This window comes from Heterocephalus glaber, unplaced genomic scaffold (genome assembly GCF_053883595.1).
Source record: "Heterocephalus glaber isolate CG9 unplaced genomic scaffold, H.glaber_assembly_v1.0 deba00001504, whole genome shotgun sequence".
NCBI classification, from domain to species: domain Eukaryota; kingdom Metazoa; phylum Chordata; class Mammalia; order Rodentia; family Bathyergidae; genus Heterocephalus; species Heterocephalus glaber.
In genome coordinates, this window is record NW_028258324.1 from 1,467,001 (window position 1) to 1,491,714 (window position 24,714).

General features: G+C 41.6%; 1 protein-coding gene across 6 annotated transcripts in view; it reads right to left on the reverse strand.

Annotated features, from left to right (window-relative positions):
- Nucleotides 1-2,412: 2,412 nt before the first annotated feature.
- Mthfd2l (methylenetetrahydrofolate dehydrogenase (NADP+ dependent) 2 like) overlaps nt 2,413-24,714 on the reverse strand; it is a 103,597-nt gene continuing 81,295 nt past the window's right edge. For 4 of the 6 annotated variants that reach the window (XM_013069710.3, XM_021254895.2, XM_004833912.4 and 1 more), the window contains 2 exons: nt 20,749-20,874; nt 7,952-8,511 (listed from right to left, as the gene is read on the reverse strand). In XM_013069710.3, coding sequence (XP_012925164.1) covers nt 8,396-8,511; nt 20,749-20,874 — 242 coding nt within the window. In that variant the 3' untranslated portion in view covers nt 7,952-8,395. Of the gene's footprint in view, nt 3,710-7,951; nt 8,512-20,748; nt 20,875-24,714 lie in introns of those variants that run through there. The other 2 variants (XM_087186003.1, XM_021254934.2) reach the window with 1 other exon arrangement.

A 24,714-nucleotide genomic window follows, 5' to 3' on the forward strand; every position in this document is an offset into this window, starting at 1 on the left:
TTTTCTTCCTCCCTCCCTCCCCATCTTCCTCCCTCTCTCCTTCTCTCCTTTCCTTCTTTCCTTACTCTCTTCCATTCTTCTTCCCTCCCTCTCTTTTTCTTCCCTTCCCCTTCCCCTTTTCCTCCCCTTCCTTTCCCTTCCATTTGCAGTGCTGAATATCAAATCCAGGACCTGTGCCTGCTAAGCAAGATGGCTTACCACTGAGCTCCAGCTCCAATCAAATATTTTTATTTCTAAGACTGGGATATGGAAGTATAATAATCCTTTTTGCAATAACAATTAGCTGGAGCTAGCATAGCCCATTGGATTTTATGGGTTTTCATGTACATCTCAATTCTTTCTTTATAATCCTGGCCCAAATAAATCAAGAGACTGACATATAGTAAATAATGAATTTGTCTTAAATGCATAAAGAAATAAAAAGTTGGCCTTCTTTGTATTTTCAGATGACAAATGAAAAATGGAAGCTCAACAGAGTAGAGTAGGGGCTGGGAAGCAGCTCAGTGGTAGAGCTCTTCTGCCTCTTTAGATGTTTCCCCACTGTGGTGGCCTAGAGCACATCATATGGAAACTCATTCACCACTGTGGCCTAAGGGTTATACCAGAAAATAGCTTCAAGTTACTCCAGCCACTGCTGAGGGACCACTTACTCCTCTCCAGGGTGTAGATGTCTTGACAGGAGAAGGGACTCTAGGGGGAGGAGTCATTGAAGGCAGCAAGGCAAGGTAGTGAAGACATGGGCTCTGACTCCCATCATCCCGACAGACCTTATTTTAAATCCAGATCCCAACTTTACTCTCCATTTGGCCTTGGCTGAGACTTTTTAATAACCCAGCAGGCCAACTTCCACATCTATCAGGCAGAGATCATTAATAAAGAGTAAAGGACCCTCCCCTCAAAAAAGAAAGAAAAGAAAGGGGAGCACTTGATCCACGAGAGGCGCTCAAGCCAGGATAGTGGTTGCTCTTTGGCGAGTATAGACAGATGCAGCATGTCCCTACACAGCTGGTGCACCACCTCCAGGAAGGGCAGGGACTAGGTGGTTGACATGGGCTGATGAATCCTAAATTTTCACCAGGGGCCACGAATGCCAATCCTTTTCCGGGACTGATATTACTTCAGGATTTTATTTACATATTTTGTCATCACCTCCAACTCAACTTGTCTTAAAGTGAACATCTAATCTCTTCTCCAAACTCCACACCCTTACAACTCCTTATACTGATCAGCGGTGGTATGTCCTACCTCTATCCTCAAGATCAGTAAGTACGGTCTGCATTCTGATTTACCTTGTTTTCCCAAAATCTATTTTGCATGTTAATCCAGCTACATTTCCAGCACTTTTCCACTCACACTTTTTATTTTCATCTGACCAGCAACCCTTGCTTTCATATGTATATGCTCAGCTTCTCACACCCCCTCCATTATTATTATTGTTTGACGCTCGTTCATTTTTCAGGATTCAGATTGTTCACAGGCACAGACAGTGCAGAAGGAGATCCATGTCTCCAAGCTCCTCCACAAAGCCAGAGGATGCCTGCATTTAGTGGACTCTATAAATAGTCATAATACCAGTGAACTGACTTTATCTCTTTTCTGCATTGACAAAGACTTCTTTTCCCAAACTTTAGTCAGGACCCTCTGAGCCTCCTTCTCAATAGGGCTTGACCTTATCCCTCTAAGCTTGACTTTAACAGAGAATCATCCTGCTAAATCAGTTTATGGGCTCCACCAATATCCCACACCTTGGTATCTGACCAAGTCCCCTGTCCCCTTAATATCTATCTTTAGGCAGTTATTAGCAAAATACTAACGAGCCAGCTTAGCAAGAAGTGCCCTACCCTTGATATCAAACCAAGGTCCTCTTAGAATTTTCCTGCCCACTGACTCCACCTCTGTTCAGGGGCTCTGAATTTCCAACTGTCTTTGCTGTGTAAAGAGTGAAGTCCATTTTCTCCACTCCATAGTTCCCATTCCATTGCAATAGTCTTGAATAAAGCCTTCCTTACTGTCTGAAGCAACTGTTTGAATTTTCCTTTTATAATTTTACTTAAGTCTCCAGAAAGGCAGACTCCTATTATTCCAGAATAACCCCTCTTGTACCATGGGTGAGGGCTCAGAACTATAGTCTTCATATTTTTTCCCATATATATATTTTTGGTCACATTTTGGGGGAAGTTAAAGAGATCCCTTCCGAAATCTGTCCTTGTGAACTTTGGATTTAAATTTCTGACAGGATTTACTGGACAAAGACTGATCTGGACTGATTGTGGAATATGTTATAGTATTTTTTCTTTCATGTTTGGGAAACCCGCTACATTTTTCCAGCATGCAGTAAAGAAACAGGTAACAAATGTATGTGTAACAACAACAAAAACTTACAGCTATCTTTTAAAAAAGAGAGACTACAGCTATTCTTCAAATTGCTTTATTATGTATTTGAAATGTTGTTAAACATCTAATCTATTTTCACAAAATGATCAAGAGTACACACTGATAAAGACACACATTAAATAAGAATCATTACTGGCTCATGAACATACTGGAACTTGTGCATAAAAAGTGAATACAGTTATATGGTTCTACTAGTCTCAAACCAGCCTGCAACTACTGTTTGCATGTGTTTCTTAATTTAAATTGTACTAGAGAGCCTGCATCTCTTTTGAGAACCAAATGCCATTAAAAAAAAAAAGGGAGGAACTGTGGACACACAGCTGTAGATTTTCAGTTGTGTCCTAAGGTATAGTTTCAACACAATGAAAGCACTATGCTTTCTTACCAGATTTCTGAATTTGGGAACAAACCTTTCAGTTGCTATCCTTTATGGTATCCTCCATCATGCTGTACCAAGTTTTTTGACATTTGTAGGAAAACACAACGTTAGGTTTATCTTGTATGTGTATTTATTTTTGGATTTTCCATTATTCTTCAGTGAAGCTATTTAAAAGAAGAAAGAAATGATGACAAGCCTAAGATGTTCCTCATCTGTATTACCATGGTGAGTACTCCTTCACACTGTGTTAGAATCACCACTTTCCAAATGGCATTGTGTCTTTCATCTGCCTTGGATATTTTTCTTTCCCTCAATAGAATACCCTTTCTCATTAGGATGCCCTTGTTGGTTGCATCTGGGAGCTACCTAAGATCAAGATTTATTTTACTATAGCTCCTTTTCAGTATTTGACATAAAACATGAAATGTATCAACTAATTATGCTTATGGTAAAACTTAAATTACATTTCATGTGGGTGCACATCTGGCTGATACAACATTTGTTAGAACATAGTGTGGGTGATATCGCATTATGTCAAAAATATATTTACTATGAACCTTTTATTGTTTTAACATTATGAACAAACATCCATAAAATGATTAATAAAATTTCATTTAAATTGTTTTGGTTTTTCCTAAAACTCCACATCTGTCGGCAGCAAATGCACAAAATTATGTGAATCATCTCCTCCACGATGGTTCCATCCATGAGAAAATAGACAATGTAGAAATAAATAGCTTCGTGGTAAAGTAGAAACATTTTTGCTGCGTGTTAAATAAACGAGCACTGTGAGTTCCCCGGCTGCTTTATTCTCCCCTGTGACCTAGTAGATGACTCTCTGAGCCGCCAGCAGGGTGTTCCTCAGAAGCATCGCCACCGTCACCGGCCCCACACCTCCGGGGACTGGAGTGATAAAGCCAGCTTTCTTCCTTACAGCTAAGAGAGGAGACAGAAAATAGTGCTCATTTCTAAATTTACGCGAGTTTCGCATGTTTGCAAATGCTGCCTATAGACCAGTGATAGCGAACCTTCTAGAGACGAACACCCAAACTGCAACCCAAACCCGCTTCTTTATCGCAAAGTGCCAACACTGCAGTTAAACCTGAATACTGAGGTTTTAGTTTAGGAAAAAACAACTCATACATTAACATCTCTTGTCTTAAAAGAAAAACAACACGAGTGGCACAGTTTTGCCACTACTACTATAGGGAGTTCTGCATTACACATACAATTCTAACAAGCTCCAGTTATTTTTAGGATAAAGGGGACTGTAATAAACACACACACACACACACACACACACACACACACACACTCACTCAGACATGCCCATGTCATGATATCTAAGGTACAGAAAGAACACAGTGGGGTCAAGACTATCAGTTCTACCTTCATTCAGCTCAGCTAGCTTTCCATGATGAAAAGTTATAACCCATGAGTGGCCCAGTTAGTTACCAGCAATTCAAAGAACCCACTGCACTCTCTGCTCTCTCACCCGCCTGTGGGGCCGGAGCAGGTTGCCCTGTCTGCTGCTAGAGTTGCAGTCTTACCGACTCTGTTCGCACAGGAGAGGCGCTCCAAAAAGTAAATGAAAACAGCCCTTATTTAAAATCTAAAACTAATTTGTGGAAGCATCCTCCTGATTTTGACTGGAAATAAACAATATCAGTGTTTTTAAGGTAACTTACTGCATAACTCAAGCTCTTTGTTTTGCTTGTGGGGATAAACTGCATTTTTCCCTTTTCAGTAAGAGGGCTTGGTGGCATGAGTAATGCCTTGAGGACCCTTTCCTAAACACTGCAGACATCATGCCTTTAAAACGCAAACAGGGACTTTGAGGAAATGTACCACTACTGTTTACACCAATAGTATACAAAGTTAGGTATCTGTAAAGCAATAACTTTGAAATATTAAACATAAAAAGAAAATACTACTGACTAATATGGTAAATTGGGAATTAAGTATAAAATTAATTTTCATGGAAAACAAAATTTTTTATTTTTAAATCAGAGTAGAATAAAATTAGTTATAGCAAGAGATCCATTGTGAGTATATAATTGTTTTTATATAGATTGGTTTTCAACTTTGAAAGGTAAAGTGCCTTGGATATTATTTGTATATGGAAAAATAGCAAACAACCATGCCTGCTACTAGTTGAGTGACTATTACTAGACAAAAGCACATATGTTATTATTTTTGTTTTTCCCAGGCTGATCATAAACTTGTGGATCCAAGTGATCCTTTTGCTCAGTCTCTGGAGTAGCTGGGAGTACAGGTTTTGTTTTGTTTTTTATTTACCACATTGGGCTTTATCTGTCTTATTGGAATAATTTAATTATTATTTATGTTAGCACAAGAGAACAGTGTGGCTCACTGAAGCTGTGTGACTTATCACTCTCCCACATGAGAGAAGTATCTTTCACAGGCAGGTTTGAAAGATGCTAGGATTCTACAATTTCACTCCATCTCCACACAGCTGTATTATCATGACCTGAACAAAGAGAAGAACCCCAAGAATAGCTCAAGTGCCAGAAATTGACTCAGTTTTCTCATAGGGTTAGGAGGATCTTCTGAGAGAAGACACAAGAGGAGCAGTTGTAAGATCCGTTTCCTTGCACATTCATTGTGGGCGCTCACAGCTCGGCAGCCCTGAATTCCAGCTGTGGCACTCCAGTTACACAGCGGGCTTAACAGCCTGCCTTGCTATATTCCTTGGGTGTCAGCTCACAAAAAACATTGGCCTGCAGGTATCATGACCCTGCCCTTCCACGTTATGATTCTCTTACATGCTTTCTATTGCATTCATACTTAAAAAGCAAGGCTTAGTTGGAGGATAAGAGGATGGAAATGAACTGTTGCATGAAATAATACTTGTCTAAAATCCTTAGCTCAGTGTCTGTTTCTGCACACTGCCCTGGTGGAAAGCAACACACATCCCCTGTCCTGCTCCTGCTCTTCCCAGACTCAGACTGTGCTGGGACAAGGCTTCGCCTGACTGGGGCTGGGGATGCTCTGGCTCTGGGTCATAAGCACTGAGCAGCATAGGTGGAGCCCTGTGCATCATTTGGCAGGCAGATGACTATGACATCACTGTGAGCACAGCTGCTTATTCAAATCATTATTTCAAGTTTTTTGTTTTTTTCTTTTTTGGTATCGGGGATAGAACTCAGGACCTTGCACTTGGGAGGCAAGTGTGGTGCCACTGAGCTAAATCCCCAGCCCTATTTCAAGTATTTTTATGTTGAAATCAAGTGTATAAATATGAAGGTAAAGTCTGTACATGGTCACAAGAGGTAAACACTGATGCATCTGATTAGGTGATGAATATTATTAGGTCTTCATTCTTCTCCCTCCCTCCTTTCTTTCATTTTTGTAGTACTGGGGATTGAATCCCTGGTCTTGCATATACTAGGCAGGTGCTTTACCAATGACCTACATCCTCTGCTCTTCTTTATTCCTTTTTACTTAATTTTCCCGAGTACCTTTGTCTGAGAAAATATTTAAGTTTATGTGCTGCAGGCTAGTGTTAATGTATTGTCTTTTTATATAAATATGAGGATATGGAAGTACTGGTAAATGATTTTCCAAAAAGATAATTGTTAGCAAATGCTGATGGATGAAGTGAATGCTTTAAAAAATTCTCAGCCAGGAGGGGTGGTGCACACCTGTAGTCCCAGCTACATGGGAGGCTGAGGCAGGAGGATCACCTGAGTCCAGGCCAACCTGGAAAATACAGCAAGACCCTATATTTAATAAAAAGAAATAAAAAGTCTCTAGTCTAATGCTTTGGCATAACCATTTCAGGGCTTAGGAAGTACCAGAGGTGGCTGAAGAGCTGAAATTAGTCATGGGAGAAAGACTTCAGTTCAGTTCCTGCTTCATGCTCTAAAAAACACCTTCCTCAGTCATGTGGAAAAGAGAGGAAGATAACAAGCATTAAATCATTAGAATAACCTCACTGGCTGATCTTTCCCTCAGGGCAGAGAGGGTTTGCCCTGTTTATGAAGATGATGCTTTTAAAGATTAACCCTATTATGTTTGGGGGAAAGTATTCTATATGCCCTACTGGAGAGAACACAGAAGTGTGATAGGGCAATGATTTCCTTTAAAGATTTATTTCTGAGGGCTCTGGGGTCAGGAGTATGTGAGCCTGTGCTTAAGGGAAGTAGCACAAGATCTGCACACGTGAGAACCAGGCATTGTTCCTGACTGAAAGGGGAAATTTCCTAAGAGGGGAAGGAACACATAGAGGAATCAGGGTTGGGTTCAATTCCATCAGGTCTTTATCCATTTGAGTTCCTGAAGTTGACATTCTAGGCAAAGAAAACACTCATCAAATCCTACTCCCTGTGTGGAGCTTGCCCTGGGTGGGGGTGAGGCTTAGAGGGAAATGGCTCGGTAATAATCTCTGAGTTATTTAATTTAATAATCTCTGAGGCAGTTAATTCCTGTGAGAATTTATTTGGGTGAAGCCTTTGCAAACTAGGTAACAGTGTCACTCACATGGGTTCCCTGGGTCATGCTGTGCAGTCTGCTTTGCACATACTGTTCTCTCTACATGGCGTCCTGGTGAACATGTGTTCTTCCTGCCTACATCTAACATAGAGGTCACATCCTTCATGGACCCATTAACCCCCAGGCTGAGGTGGCTGTTTATTCACGGGTCCATGAAACTTACAGTCCCTTTCCATGTGAGGTACAGAGTGCGTTGAGCTCCCCTATGAAAAGTGGTTAAATGACATTCGCCTCCCTTGATTCAGGACTCTGGTTGCCCCCCTGAGATCACTGCCTAAGTCAGAGATATTTCTAACTAAGGCTAGAAGAGTAGCGCTGCACATATAACCAAGCTGGGGGAAGTTTATAGATGGTTGAGATTCACTGCTGCAGTGAGGCTGCCTTGCAGGGTGGCCTCAGGTTCCAGCAAAGTCCCAGGCAGTCCCCACCATGCAGACGGTTCTCCCAACTCTGCCTGCCTTGCAGATGCTAATGCCTCACTGTTCAAATGGAGTCTCAAGGGCTGAAACTCAAACACTCAGGGTAAAAAAGGGGCAAAGTCCCACTGCAAAGGTGTGTGCATACTATGCCCATTACTCGTGTAATCTACTATGTCTTTGGCTCCCAGTAAACCATATCAGCCACACAGCCACATTTATTCTTTAACATACAGATTTGATCATCTCAGCTTATAAACATTTATTGGATCTTCACAATCTTTGGGATAAAATACAAATTATTAGTCATGGTCATCCAGATTCTTTATAACCTGTTGTCTGGCCCAACATCTTTGCCTTGCATCATGTCCTGATCTTATATCTGATGATCATTGTTCCCATATATGCTAAAAAAAACCAGCCCAAATAGATTCAGAATAAGTATTTCTTGTGCAAGAGAGATAGTTACTGTATCTTGTAGCTTACAGTTCAGTTGGGGAGACACATTGAAAATATAATTCCCTAAAAAATAATGAGCTGTGGCTATGATGTGTGCCACAAATGAAATAAAATATTACACAGTGAATCATATGGAGAATGTACCGGAGCCTGAGCACTGTACAAAACGTGTGACAGACCCAGCTCTGCCACTTTCCATGGGACACAGAGGAGTGGGGAGTGGATGGTGTTCTCAGCAGAGGAGGCACTGGGGTAAAGGTGGCAAGAAGGTCCTCGAGGTGGAAGGAAGCTTGAACTCTGGGAAACGTCTCAAGACCAGTGGCTGACACATGGGAGTGAAGGGCAGGGCTGCGGGAGACAAGGGAGGTAGAGCCTGCATTACAACGCCAACATTTGGGGATTGTAAACTAATAGCAATGGCTTTGTCAACATTTGGGAAAACACATTTTGAGACAGGGTGAGAACAAACTGGAAACGTGTGTTTTGTGTTTGCACACTTCTCTAATGAAGGGACTCTGTCTCGTGGAGATCAGGGAAGGAGAGATGCAGTTGTTAGAATAAATTCAGGATCTCATCAGAGTACTTCGAAGAGGGAGCAGAAATCAGATACGGGGTTGGGGAAAGATTTGCAAAAAATCTTCCAAACCTGAAGGGTCCACACAGGGCAAAGAAGGTGAAGGAGAAAGCAATGCTGACATAGGAAAGAGGAAAAGCAAGGCAGTCTGAGCTCGACAATGACTCTGATGTAATGGAGGAGTGGAGGGGCGGAGCAGCAAGGAGTGGAAAGAGTCCATGAAGACAGAAGTGCATGACAAAAACAGCCTAAGAGGTGTGACCCTGAGGCAGGACAGAGGAACTGAGGTTGAGCTGGGCCATCTGTCATTATTGTATTCACAGTGAATAAGCTTCTAAGAAAGTCTTTTATGAATGAACTGTTATTTGTGTATTCAGGAAAGTTTTGTAAAAGAAAAATTTGAGAGAAAAATGGATAGTCACTAATACTTTTTAGAAGAAAATTAAAAGAGAAAGTCATCCTGTATTTTCATGAAGTTTCAGGCTGCTGCCTATTGTTAGATGAATCTTTAAGAAATGTCGCCAGCTGGAACATATATCCAACCTGCAGGCCCACTGTTCCCCACTAGATGGATGGCTACTTGACTTTTCTGTGATTGGCCTCAGATTTCTAAAGGAAGATTGTCTTGGTGGACATCATTTCCATGATTCTTAAAAGTGGAAAAAATATTTTCCTGTATCAAAATAAAAACCACAGGCATGGAACAAAGAGTATTCCACCTGTAAAGTGAAGAAATGACAGGGATGATGAGAGAGGGTAGGTGCTCGGCCCATGAAAGTGCCTCAAAAAAATTCATGGGTGACCTGTGGTTACAGGGCGTGGAAGATTGCTCTCAGAGGATGCTGATAGTGATGCAAAGAATGCTAATACCCTTTAACACTGAAAAAGAAAGAAAAAAACTTGTGACCCCTGACCTCCATGGTTGGGTGTCCCCAATTTGTGTCCCCTGTCATCACTTCCTCTAGAGACTGTGTGTCCACTTCCCCTGGTCTGGCACTCAAAGATCCATATTCTTATCTAACACATTCTGTGCGGAATATTCTCTAATGCTTGGCAGTGAATTTCTTTGTCTATGCATTATATACCACTCCAAATTTCCCAGAATGAAATTTCTAAATGTATCCAAACAATTAATTTTGCTAATAAGTTTTGTGAGCTGAATTCTGAAAAAAAAATCAAAGAATATATTGTCCTCTATAAATCTATTTTTGAGTATAGAAGAGGATAAAAATGTCTCAAGTTCCTAGCATTATTTCTCTATTTTGACTGACTCTCTGTCACTCTATGGCCTGTGTCAGATTTCAGACAATCCAAAGACTAATTTTTGTCATTTATTAGCACATGTGGATGGTACATAATGTTAACATTTCTTGTGGGAAGTTGGTACATAAACATAACACATCTTAATTCTTTTTTTCAACTAATCTTTGAAACCAAGTTCCTTTTCCAAAGAGGAGAGGGGTGATTCCCTAAACCTGCAGCAAAGCAGCAGAACAAAACTGTCTTGCTTCTTTCCTGTGGATTCTGGCCTCTCAGTGTAGATGTGTAATTGGCTCAATTAAATGCTCAGGGAATTTTCCCATGCTGCTAAATGCAAACCACTTAGGCACAGCCTTGCAAATATATCCACAGTAATGAAGGGGAGACAGGCTTCAGAAAAATGAGTACAGGAATAACAACCAGAAAAACCTGAATGGCACAGGTCTGGGGAAACAGGATGACTCAGGAGGTAAGAGGGAAGACACTCCACTTTCTCAGGTGCCTGGCATAAGAGGGATGCTTAAGAGAACAAGGGACCGGATGGCAGAGGACCCCTTAGCAGGTGACCACTGGCCACTGCACTCTTGCAAGAGCCAGGAATCAGGCAGTTGACTGCTTCCTCCTGCCTTCACCTGCATGTCTGGCTTCTGATTGGTCACAAGCTTCCTATGTGTACTCATAAGGTGTTCACTGTCCTGGCATCTGGTGGCCAGTAATGAGGGAAGATTACTGCCAGATTGGATAAAAGAGCAGAAGGCTGTGGTCTACATTTCTATACGCATTATGTTGGCTTTATTAGGTTGGTGAGCTATATTAGAAGGACTTCTTTGCCAGTCTATATCTGTAGGACGGCTAAGTCTGCCTGCCTCCCTCCCTTCCTTTTCACAGTGGAGCGTGTTGCTTTTAAAGCACTCTGTGGTTTAGCAACAGAGCTAGGATTCAAACCCAAGTCAGCTTGACTTCACAGCATAGTCTTTTATCAAAGCTTCATTCTTTATTTTTGCTTTTATATCAAATAAAATCTCCACATACTTGGTTCCTGCATCCATGATGTGAGTATCGAAAAACATACCATATAGAAAACCTTTAGTGGAGCAAAACAGCAAATCAGTCACCTGGTAAAAGTTGGCATTGCTTCCTGCAAACTCTATCACTTATCAGTGGTGACCATGAACGGTGGCAGCTACATTGCCTGTTTCCATTCTGGCTGATGGGCATAAGAACACTGCTATGGCATTTCTGGTAACCCTATAAACATCTGAGGAAATGACAAAACATTTCTCTGTTTCATACAGTCTTTAAAAAACCCAGTGTGATAATTTCCTGTCATCTTCCCTAATCCTTTCTTTTCCCTCCTAACCCTGTGTCCCAAGCCACTGGACATTTTTCAAAGTGGCAAATCCACAATAGATAGGCTATTTGGATAACCTCCAAATCTCTTGGCAGGGCCTTGATCTCAGCAGTCTGCCACAATCAACCCGAGATGTGAGGTGAAGTTTTTCTCACATAGATATTTGTATTTTAACACTGGATGCTGAGAACAACCACAGGTTCTCATTGTACTGTAAGAACAAAAGAAACTCACAGGTATCAGACACTGTTCTTGTTCCGGTGATGAAATGACCTGTGTGGGTACTGTAACCACAGGGTTAGTGACAGTCTCTCCCAGAGAATTTCTTTTGCAACTTCCATCAAATTTTTCAGTGATTGAGACAGATTAGTTCTAGGTTGAAGCATTAGTCTTCCTATATATTAAAGCTAGACTTTGGGGCCACATACACTCATCTACTGTAAAATGCTGACAGTGTGAATCAGACCAATTGCAATCATGTCAACAAACTAAATGATTACCACTGAAAGCTGAGTTGGTAATTTAGTTCTTTACAATATCACAGATCAATAGTTCTATAAAAGTAATACAGTTCAAAACAGTCCTGTTTCCTGAGAAACCGGTAACATGTTCTTACTTTACCCATGTGGTAGAACACATACCAGGTATGAAGTACCAAAAACACTTTCCAAAGAAGCTGATTTTGACATAATACAGAAAGTGTGAATTCCAGGTACTCTATGTGCACAACTTTATCCCCTGTGGCTGGAATGGTGCCCACCATCAAGCCCCACTCACACACTATCTGCTGAGTAAATCAATGCAACAACCGGTGAGTGGGTATATCAGTAATGGATATGGGCCGCTGCAATTTACTTATTATGCTGGGGATTGAATCTGGAGCCTTGCATAGACTATTGTAGGTTAATACTGCATTTGCTGCTACATCCAGTGGAAGCATTGGCTCCCATTAGGGCAACTCTAGGGAAGTTACTTCTCTAGAATAAGAGTGACATTACAGATGTAGAAGTGCAGAAGGTGCTTATACAAATGGCTGGTAGTGTATGAATTCTGAGACCTGGTGTGTCATGGTAAGGAAAAAGAAACTGGACACGATGCTCACATAGCAGAAGTGTGCAGTTTGGTGGGGAACAACTCAGTGAAAGTACACTGGTGGCATGGTACTGAGAACAGAATCATGAAGGCAGATGAATCCTGCTAGAGGAGTTTGGGGAAGAAAGGAGTAAATGTGAATGCTTTAAAGTTGATTCATAGGACAGCTGAGTGGAAGACAAACAGAACCTGAGGTGAACTGGGGACAGGAAACTAATGAGAAGCATGGTGGTAACTGCAGTGCGAAGCTGTAAACTTCTAGTTACAGACACAAGCACACAATGTCTTCTGCCAACCATCAGGCTCAGCACTTCACATACATTAATTAGCTCAGGGGAGGTGATTATTTCATTTACTCTTCACAACAACTTTATAAGATAGGTACTATTATCTCAGTTTTTCAGATGATAAAATCAAGTCTCAGAGAGGTTAAATGACTTACCTAAGATCATAATTCTTTGAAGGGACAGAGCTAGGATTCAAACCCAAGCCAGCCTGACTCCAGAGTGGTCTTTCATGAAAGTTTAGACGTAAGATAAAAAGAGAAAGGAGTGAAAGTGAACCCATCACTACATAACACATAACACATAAGTCAAACATCTTAAAAGCCACTCTGGGGGTTTTGCTTCATATACAGTATTTTCTTAGGTAAATGATGCTGGGTTGCTACAGAATTCCAGAATCTCTCTCTCCTGTCTTCATGTTTACTATGGGGCCAGAAACTGAAAGATTCTTCTTTCCAGATAGAATTCCAGATTGCATGGTTCCTCTGTGGGAGAGATTTCCTCCCCAGTGGGAGTTCTAAAATATGCCAGGTAAGACTCTAGCTACTTGGGGGCACACTCACAACTATTTGCATCATACTTTTCTCCTTTGGTAAACTATGCTGGATCTATCACAAAGTACATACGGCCTTTTACATTTTTCCCACTTTGCTTTTATCTGCTATTCTGTCCACCTAGCAGAGCATCTTCATCCCCTCTGCCCACTCTCCAGCCTAAATATACATAGTTGAGTGAAATCCATTGATCCTTTAAGACTGTAGAACTGCCATCTCTACTCCTGCTTGTTCTAAAACCTTTACAGTCAGATTTGATTCTTTTTCTCTCATATGTAATCATGGAACCAATCATTCCAACTCCCCTTTTAAATTATATCTACCATCTAACCACCCCTTAAAACTTTCACCCATTACCACCCTGGTCCACGCCCCATCATTTCTTACCTGGATAATTATACATAGCCTCTCAGCTGGTACCCTGATTTACATCCTCACCTGTACAAAGCCTGCACACCACTCAATAGCTGGTGTGATCCTGTTACAATACAAATGAAGTGTTGCTTCTTTGCCCAAATCCTCCAGTGACTATCCATTGAGCTTAGAGTAAAATCCAGATTGCTTTCCATGGTCTATCCAGCCCTTCATGATGTGGCACCCCAGCTGCTCCCTCTTTAACATTTCACCTACAATTTCCCCCTTAATTTACTGTGTTTAGTTACAGTGCCCCCTTGCAGCTCATCAAAGCCATCGAGTAGGGTCCCTGTCAAGGTCTCTGCACCAGCTGCTGTTTGTCTGGAAGGCTCCTGTCTCCTATGTCCACATGGCTCTCTCCCTATTGTGTTCAAGTTCACACTGAGCCTTTATAGTAACTTCACGGGAAAGTGATCCTATAATTTACAAAATTGAATAAAGTGGACAAAAAGTCAAATATCTATCCATGATTTAACAATAAACTGAGTTTAGTCAGAAATGAAGACATTCAGATAAGGCCATACTCTCTATACAAACTTTATTGCAATTCTCTATATGTTGACTTACAGAAAGTTCAGCGGTAATGTATGGCTTCTGACAGAGGGCATCCATGAACTCTGCAGGAAATTTCTAAGTGCAGTGCACTTCGAAGCCAACCAGAAAGCAAACAGACAGTGATAACATTGTCCTCGCAACTGCATGAATGCAGAACATGTACATTGAATGGTGTATAGTTACTGGATGAAAAATAAGAGATTAGTCTTTTTCCTCCAAGTAAGACAGTAGCCTTCACATTCTTATGTACAGGGCGGGTTATGTGTCACCCAAGAATGGCTTCCCATCTCCAAACTTTGGATTCCACATCCCTTTTACTCCCACATCTGACCTCATTCAGGCCCACAGGATATAGCAGAAGTGATCACCTAACTCTCAGTTTGACTTTCTTAAAGGGGAACCCTCCTACACACCATTTCACATCTGCTGTGCCGATGAGGACCACGTGCTCAGGTGGAACAATGTTAGGGGCTAAATTGTGTTCTCCCAAAATTCTTAGACTGATGTCCTTAGACCCAACACCTCAGAATGTGTCTGTATTTGCAGGTGGAGTCTTTAAAAGTGAAGACAGGTTACAAGGAAGTTATTATATTAAGATTTAATCCAATATGATGATGTCATTAGAAGCAGAGGAAATCTGGATATGGACATGTTCAGAGGGAAGACAATAAAGATACAGGGAAAAGACGGACATCTATTTGTCAAGGAGAAAGAATAAAGACTAATCCCTTGTGGTCCCCTGATCTTGGACTTCTATCATACAGAACTGTAAGAAATAAACTTCTGCTCTTTAAGCCATGATGTCATGTTTTGTTATGAAAGCTCAAGCAAAAAACTACAGACATTAAAAAGGGCAAGAAAGTACCTGGAATGAAGAGACTTGCCTACCTCCCTTAACTGCCTAACTGTGGGTTAGGTGTCCCTTTGTCATGCAGCTTACCCTACACTCAAACATAATACTTGTGGGAAAAATGGAAACATTCCAAGCATTGTGTAAGAGAGAAAGGTGAAGCAAATTATGATTACATTCGCTGAACATAACTATGTGCTATAACCTTAGCATGAAAAATGGTTGATAAAGGCATAGATACACAAGTCATATATCCCTCAAGCTATGTAAAACATATGCACACACAACCTCTGGGAGCAGCTATAGAAAGGAAAACCCTTCATAATAGCATCAGTTGTGTTAGAAGGGTAGACTTTCCATAAAATGTGGCTGCCTTACTTGTATAAGGTAAATCAGTTTTATCAGCAGTGGAATGTGCTTGGTCTTCTTCCTCTCTTATGATCCTCTCCATGCCTCAGAGAGGACATCTGCTGTTAGACATGAGCCCCCACTGCCCTGGGAGCACTGCCTCTCACCCTTCCCCTTCTCCCCTCCCTGCTCCCTTTCCCAGGCCTCTGTGGCATGGCACCCTCCCCTTGTTTTGGTGTAGAGCAGCAAAGAGGCTGGAGGGGACCAGGGGACCAGAAGACCAAGAGAAGGGAGGGGCAGCAGGAAGCAGACATTCCAGTTCTCTGCACTCCACCTCCCTCCCTGTGGAATGCATCATAAAACTGAGGCAAAGCTATTAAAGCTTCAAAGGATTACAGAAACATCTGGGTGTGAAGTGTGAGCAAGGCCCGGGGTTCACCAATGGGAGCAGTGCTGACTGCTGTAGCAGCAGAGGAAATCATTAATTTGACTGTGCAGCTGACCACATCCATTTGGCAAACTGCTGCTATAAAGCAGTGCGAGTACGAGCTTCGGAGTCCAGCACTGTAGACTGTTTTCCAGCTTTTTACACAGGAGAATCTCCCAGCCACCCATACCATGTAACTTCCACGTGTAGCTCTCGAGAATACAGGCTTCTTGTCGGAAGTGTATGAAGCCTTTTCCAAAGTCACACCACAGAATGGTAAGGAGAAATCATAGGTGAAAGCAAGTGTGTCCCACTATTAAAATTCCTTAATCTATTGAGCAAATCTAAAATGTTCAAATATATCATTCATTCCATAATTATTGGTAATGAAAACAACTCTTAGACATAAAAATAATTTTCTAAAAGATACTTTTAAATTATTTCTTCTTTGAACTTCTTAAATTGGAGGGGGAGGTTTGTTCAGGTAATTGAAGGTAATGATAAGTATCTGTCAGTGGCCAGAATGATCTTGAGTTCTCTGAGGATCAATACTGAACCAAACTAGCACTTCTGTGGTATGCCTATGGCAAGGCTCTATTTGTTCTTCTAAGGGCCCAGAGAGGAACATGGAATTGAGGAAAAGTCCAACTCGCGGCTATATGAAGAAAAGGCACCCATATGTGATACTGTAGAAAAGTGCTAAGCAAACAATACCTCCAATACTGAAATACCTGCATGGATAGAACTGCAATAATAATAGCAAGAAGCCAGGCATGGGAACACACACCTTTAATCCCTGCACTTGGGAGGCCAAGCCAGGGGGATTGCTGAGAGTTCAAGGCCAGCCTGGACTACACAGTGAGATCCTGTCTCAAATAATAATAATAATAATAATAATAATAATAATAATAATAATAAGCAAGAAATTGCTGTGATAAAACAAATTGAAGAACCAAGTCATAGAATGGTTATGGCACTGGATGTGAATTTGAGCTACATGACCACTAATTTCATTGTATTTTATTAGGTTTAAAGATAGCAGTGCTCAGTTTCACAGGAATGTAAGACCATAAGAGTGACTGTGCAAGTGTGCAAAGCAACTTTAGTAATCAATGGGAGAAATTATACTTGCTCAATGATCTTTAATAAATTTGTGAAAACATTTAAAGTCCTCCTAGTATGACTTATAAATAGAGTTGAAAGCAATAATAAAACTAACATTCACTTAGTGCACATAAAGTGCAGAAACACTAGGATTGAATTATTTTATCAAGAACAGTGACTATGGTGCTTGCCTTCCTCTCCGCATCTTTTTTCTACCATGACACATTCCCAGGTTGCCTTCTGACTATGCTGGCTCCGGAGTGCCGCCCTCTGCGCATTCAGTGCTGTGGGCATCTCCGAGAGGCCCTGCAGTGAAGGTTCACACCAGCGCTTCGGTTGATGGATCTTTCCCATCGATGGGCTCTCCTGTACCTGAGCTGCCCAGTTTCTTCTACTAAGAAGCCAGTGACTCTGCCACCACAATTTACTTCCACGTCTTTCTCTCACCCATACCCGTTTTATTGATCTTAGCAGCAGATACAGTGAAACTTTCACTGATACAGAGCAGCCACACTTGCCCCGTGGCTCCCCATGAGTCTGCAACAGAGCCCAGGCTGAAGTCCCTCTCTCTCCTGGTAGGTGATTGTCCTTCACCCCAGGTGAAGTCCTGACAACAACCTACAGCAGCCTGTCAGAACCTGCACTGCTGCTCCTCAGTGGTGGCTGAGTCACGCCCGGCCTCACAGGCAAGTTCTCCTCTACCCCACCGACCCTCCTCAGTGTGCTGGCTCCACAAACACTCCGGGCAGCAGGAAAAGTACCAATAATTATGGAGGTATATTTCATGATGAAAGCAGAAAGCTGTGATCTTCCTTCCAGGAGTTTCTGTGCTTTCACGAGATTGTCTGGTAGCACTCTACTCAATGTCCAGGACTCACCAAACATGAAAGCCCTGTATCATGGGCCCCCTCATCTGTGGGGTGTGATCTGAGACCCCAGTGGACACCTGAAACTGAAGACAGTCCTGGCTGTCTGTACAGTATGCTCTTTCCTGTACATACCTACCCAAGATCAAGTTTAATGTACAAACCAGGGAAAGTAAGATGCTAATACAATAACTAATAAGAATACAGAACAATTATAGCCATAGAAACCAGTTAACAGTTATGGGAATGTGGTCCCCATCTCTTAGGATACCTTACTGCACTGTGCTCATCCCTTTTTCTGCAATGATGTCAGATGATTCAGTGATAATTTCCTGGTTGAGTGTAACAGGAATGTGAACCCAGGACAAGGGGACACTAGTATCACTGATGGCCAGTACCAAAAAAAACCCCATAGTAATAGTTAAAACAAATACATAATGAATGGATATAAACTGCTAGTAGGACTACAGGCTTGCAAAACCCTTCTGGAGAATTGGCAGTATCTGTCAAAAGCCTTAAAATAGCATACAAGTGAACCAGCTCACTACTCATTTCTAGAGACTCGCTGCAGGCAAAGAATTCTCAGCTATGCATGAATATATCACCCTCATCCTGTTTCTTCAAGGCAGGCACTGGTTCTGTTAGGACAAGGACACTGGAGTGCAGGAAGACCTGCCCTGGATCATTCAGACCATCAGGATGGTGCAGGGGGCTGCCCAGGGCTGCAGATCCATCCCGGATGCCCACACAGAGGACCCAGCAGGGGCCTGGGTTAGCACCAGGTCAGCAAGCCACTGGGATTTCTGGCGATTTTGACATTTTACTTTTCTGAATTTTCCAGAATACATATGAATATGTATTAGCTGGCAATGAGAGATCCTTTTTAAAATGGTTATCTTTTAAAAACGTAATGAATGAAACACTGATGGCCAGTGGGGTAGCAAAGCTTCTGGGCAACAGTGCTTTGTCTAGGGTAACCTCTTCCGTTTCCCAGCCCAAAGCTCTTTCCTGTTCATCTTATAGCTTTTTTCTCTTGCCATTTCCTTTTCATAAAACATTTATTACACACTCAGATACACAGAACTACAGTTGGTTTGACAGATTTCTCCAAATTGAGCAGTATGCAACTGGAAGAGCATATGTGTGTGTGTGCTATGAAGCATACACACCCACTCCCAGGTACTCATTTTTAAAATGTTTTCTGAATACCTTCAGGAGCGAACCTATTTTCAGTAAAAAAGAAACCACAGAAATGATCTGAGACCACAGAAATACTCTACAAGTGAAGAACCCTATAAATGTGGTGAGCATGGCTGGGTGTGGTAGCTCACACCTATAATCCCAGCACTTGGGAGGCCGAGGCAGGAGGATCGCCATGAGTTTGAGGCCAGCTTGTGCTACATAGTGACTTCAAGGCCAGCCTGAGCTACACAGCAAGAGCCTGAAAATGAGTGCGGTGAGCCACAGGGCAAGCTTGCCCCAGATGCCATCAAGGGTGGGCATTGCACACATCCCTGCTCTGCTCTCTCTGAGCAGGTTTCCTTATGCCAGTTGTGGCAAGCTTATGGCACATGTGCCACAGCAGGTTGTTTGTGTCACTGAAAGCTCCAAGAGGTTCACCAAATGCTGTCAGCACCATCTGTGTGCTTCAGTTATGTGATTCTGCATTATACTCTTAGGAGCTACAATGCTCCCAAGAAACAGAATAGTAGTGCCGCAAGTCAGGTTTTCAGATGAAATACATTTTTACTCAGTGGAGTTAAGAAGTTCAAATAAAGTACTACTACTCACTGGACAGAGGGAACATGAAAGTCAAATAAAGAGACCAGGTCATTCTGTGAGAATCTAAGCCAGTGCTGAGCCCCTGTGAATTTGAGCCCACACGGGCTCCATGCGGCCTCCATGCATGCTGTGCAGATGGTGCCTGTGCTGGGCCGTACACACACCTGTGCCGCACGTACGTCTTTGACCACCAGGCTTAAACTCCTGATCTGGATCTGACCCCTGTTATCCCCAGAATCTCATGTATGTGGGGTTAACATCCTAGGACACTTCTGGCTGTCCGCAATTTTCAACTTTATTCAACACCATGCCAGGATGGTTATCAGATTCCAAGTGAAAATTTAAAATCTGAGTTTTAAAAATCTCATTGCCAATTTCTTTTAGTTTGTCTGTGAGGTTGTGATATGCCTGTCACTAATAATTTTTTGATGTAGCCCTTGCCTTTTCTGGCCAGAGTCAGTCTTATGCATAAAATATTTCCAATATGAAAATGTCTCCACACACTTTACTATCTTCATACCTTTGTAGGTAGCTAAGGTTCCCAAATGTAGGTTAAGAAGCTGACAAAGATTATGTAAAACTGGTTTAGGGGCCAGGCATCTAAGAAACATATCTGTCACGGGTTAGAGCTCCTCTTTTTACTTCTACACACTGCTGTCTTAAAGCCTCATTAGCCATGGAAGTTTGGGCCTAAGTCCTCTTCTTCATCTTCTTTAGGCACAAGGGAAGAACATCAGCTTCAATTTCACAGACAACTGTCTTGGCCCAGCACTGGGTCAAGTATATGGTTAAGTATAGCTAAGCGAACACTCCCAAAATGTCAGAATAACACACAGGTCTACAGAGGGCCAGCTAAATTCTTTCACTAAAAACTGCACTATAAGAAATTTAATCCAAAAGCCAAATATTACAATTTGAAGGGGGGAAGGAAGAGAAGAAAAGAAGGGATGGATGGAGGGAGGGAGAGGACCATCAAACCACTTCTGTAAGAGAAGAGAGGGGATGGTCATTACCATTCTCATCTCCCCACCAAATAGAAATGGTCTCTCTCTACTATCTGTCTATCAAAGCACGAAAGTTAGGATTTTTTCCTTTCACTTATCAAAAGAGATTTTGTTTCTTACCTTCAAAGTCCACATCGCCAACTAATTTTGTCTTTCCTGTCATTGGATCGCAGATGTAGTTGATGCCCACGTCAATCACTACAGCATCTTCTTTAACCATATCAGGCGTGATCAACTTTGGAATGCCTGAAGACAGAACAGAATCATGAGACACTCCCCGTAATACTCTGACCCTGTGCCTGAGTGTAACAATGGATATATATCTCTTGCTTTTGCTGTTGCGGATTTCAAAAATCCACACAATACATCATTTGTAAGGAAGAGGCCGGCTGTGCTCCAGTGATTTCCACAAGGCAGTAAGCAGAAGATCTGGGCAGCTCAGGGCCTGTGGACAAGGCCCATCAACCACTGCCCTCACCTCAGCACCTGCTCACCTGCCTCCTCGCGACGCCTGCTTGGGCGGCCTCATCCTGTGCTTCCTGCACTCTCAGCAGCACAGGAGATCATGGGCATGTGCAGGCTCTGCTGATGTGGAGGAGGGAAAGCAACATGCAGATTGGAGGAAGAGAGCAGAGAGGAAGGGAGAGAAGAGGGGGAAAATGAAGACAATATTTCACAAGCCTCTGGGTTGCAGTTAGCAGCTAAGTGCCATCCACACGCTGGCCTCTCATCAACTCCAAATGTGAAGCACTGTCTTTTTATTTTTTCTTGATGTCTTTGGTTCATTTTGTTTGCATGTGACTGGAACAGATGTCAGGAACAGTAAGTTCTCCTAGCTGTTACTTCCTTCTGGCTGAAATGGTGGCTCTACAGAGATCTTATGTCATCGTGTTTCCTGCGACCACTTTCAAATTTTGTTTCAAGTACATAGTACCTGCTATCAACGGTGCATGTTCCAGGGTTTTTTTGAGTGAATGCTTATTAAAACATCTCTACACTTAGTGTATTAGAACAGGAATGTATTCTTGCATCTCATGGTTCTGTGGGCTACCTGGGCTCAGCTGTGCAGCTCTGGCTTGGGATCTTGCATGCAACTGGATCATCTGATGACATGCGTAGCCAGTCTGCAGCTCCTTCATGTGCCTGCTGAGGTGGCCATGGATCGCTCAAATGGAGCACATGTGTATGTGAACTCTCCTGCACTGTGACTCTCCTGGCTCAGCAGCTGGCTTTTAAGAGTGAGTGTGCCAAGAGACAGGCAGTGCGATCTGCCAGCTTCCCTGGACGGGAGTCTGAAGCTAGAATGTCCTGTCTGTCATCTTTTATTGCCTCAACCATACCACAGTCCATTCAGATGCAAGAGGAGGAAAAGAGTCCTTTCTCAGCAGGAGGCAGATCAAGGGGTCTGTGGTTTTCACCATGCTGCCTCTAGGGAACATGTGTCCCTAGCTAATTCACACAATGTCACAGCTGTATCCTTTGCCCTAAGTTGGCCTGTTATCAAACACTTTCTTCTAGCATCCAGACTAGCCACTTAAGGATGCTAGGTGGCTTAAATGTTGTCACCTTGTGACATGTGATTTTTAGTGCTAGTAAGAGTTTAAAGTCTATAAACCAAACTGATGGCCAGTAACCTGACAGTCCACTGTGACCTTACCAAAGAGGCATCATCGTTTGAGATGTATTTTACCTTGCTTTCCAATCCAGTAACATAAGACTTTATCTTTTTATTACTTCTAGTATAAATACTGAGATGTCTAAAGACATCTATAAAATCCTATTTATTCTTGCCATCCCATAGCTCCAGGAAACTTAAAAATGAAAATAGTCATGAAAATCCCAGTGGTTATACTAAGAGCAAAGATTCAAGTCACCCTCTGATTACTGTGACATCTCAGAGAATATTAGAATGACAATGGACCAATATTACAATTTTCCAAAGGGAAGGAAATGGGAGCTCTATTTTAATTCCTAGGAAACTTACAAAATGGGAACATTTAAATGCCATATTTTTTCTGATAATGATATTATATATTGTCTACAGTAGAAATTTTAGATAATATTCAAAAGTTTAAGGTGAAAATGAAAATCACTATTTTCATACCACCTAAAGATAACAAGAGGTAGTATTTCTATTGTGTTTCTAGGATTTCAAAATATTTACATATTACATATAAAATATGATGCCTTCATTTCACTCATATTATGTCTCACTATTTTACCTCTTTGCCATTCAAATTAAATTATGATCATTTACTGATCAGTTATGTTCAGAAAACTATAGGTAACTTCTTAGTTGCAGCATCAAATGTGACAAAAATTTTCACTGAATCCTTGTTAACAGTATGAAAAAATGTGGTCTGAATGGAAGCACCTATTGGGAGATTCATCACTGGTTAAATAACATATTCAAAAGTCAACAGACCAACACATCTATAACAAGATCTATTGAGGTTTTTTGTGAAAAACATCTTTCAGAGCTATTTCCAAAAATTTTATAAAGAATTTGGAGGCACAGGCTGGCACTGTGATATTGTTTTGTCTTCATCCTCCTTCAGATTTATTTTCCACCTTCTTTTGCTCTGCTCTGCTGTAGCAGGATGTCCTTGTGGAGACCTTGTATGCCTCCTACCTCTTCTAGAACCCTGTCATGGCCATGGCAGAGGCTCCAGCCCCAGGTGGGCACATGGTCCTGTGGAGCAGAGACCATCCTCAACTGACCAGCGCCAGCTAGCCACCAGCTCACAGCAGATGCATGCGCAACCCTGGTAAGATCAGTGGAAATTGAGCCCAGTCACCATAAATGACCAGCTGAACTGTAGATTCATCCAAAATTGGTTTTTGTTTCAAAATTTGAATTAGGGCATATTGGTTATACAGATTAATGGGTCTCATTCTGAAAGATTTGTACAAGCACATAACATACTTGGATCATTTGGACACTTCCTCATCTCCTGTCCCCTGGCATACCCTGTAGTTACACATGGTGGGGGGTTCAATGTATATAATATATTTTGACCATATCTATCCCTCTATTACCCACCCTTAAACCTCCCTTCACATTATTTTCTTCCTCTTGTCTAATAGTTCCCCTTCTACTTTCAGGTCACAACTTTTAGAGTCCACATATGAGGAAGAACATGTGATATTTGTCTTTCTGAGTCTGACTTATTTTGCTCAACCTGATGACTGATTATCTCCAGATCCATCCATTTTCCTGCCAATGACAAAGTTTCATTCTTCATGACAGCTGAGTATTACTCCACTGTGTATATATACCACATTTTCTTTATCCATTCATCTGATGGTCATTGAGGCTAGTTCCATATCTTACTGTGAAGTGTGCTCAATAAATAAACATGGGTAGGCAGGATCTCTACAGTATGCTGACTTTTATCCCTTTTAATTCCTCTGGGCATATACCAAGGAGTGGTATAGCTGAATCAAATGGTAGCTCTAGTTTCAGTTTTTTGCAGAACCTCTATACTGTTATTTACAGTGGCTGTACTAATTAATATTCCCACCAGCAGTGTGGAAGGGTTTCTTCCCCCATATTCTTGCCAGTATTTATTGTTTTCTGTATTCTTGATGAAAACCATTCTGACTGGGATAAGATAGAATCTCAATGCAGTTTTGATTTACACTTCCCTAATGGCTAAAGATGTTGAGCATTTTTTCATATACTTTCTGACCATTTGTGTTTCTTCTTTTTTTTTTTGTATTTCTTCTTTTGAGAAGTGTTTGTCTGATTCCTTTGCTCATTTGGGCTATTCATTTTTTATGTTATAATTTTGAGTTATTTATATATTCCAGATAGTAAATCTCTGTTGGCAGAGTATTGGGTATTGTGATGCCTCCAGCCTTGCTGTTTTTTACTTGGGATTGCTTTGGCTATTAAGGATCTTTTGTGTTTCCACATGCAATTCAGGATTGTTTTTTTCAGGTTCTGTGAAGACTGTCATTAGTATTTTGATGAGGATTGCACTGAATGTGTTGATCACCTTCAGTAATCTGGCCATCTTAGCAATGTTTTTTTAAGAGGGAAATTTATTTTTTTATTAGTACAAATTGTCATACATATTGATC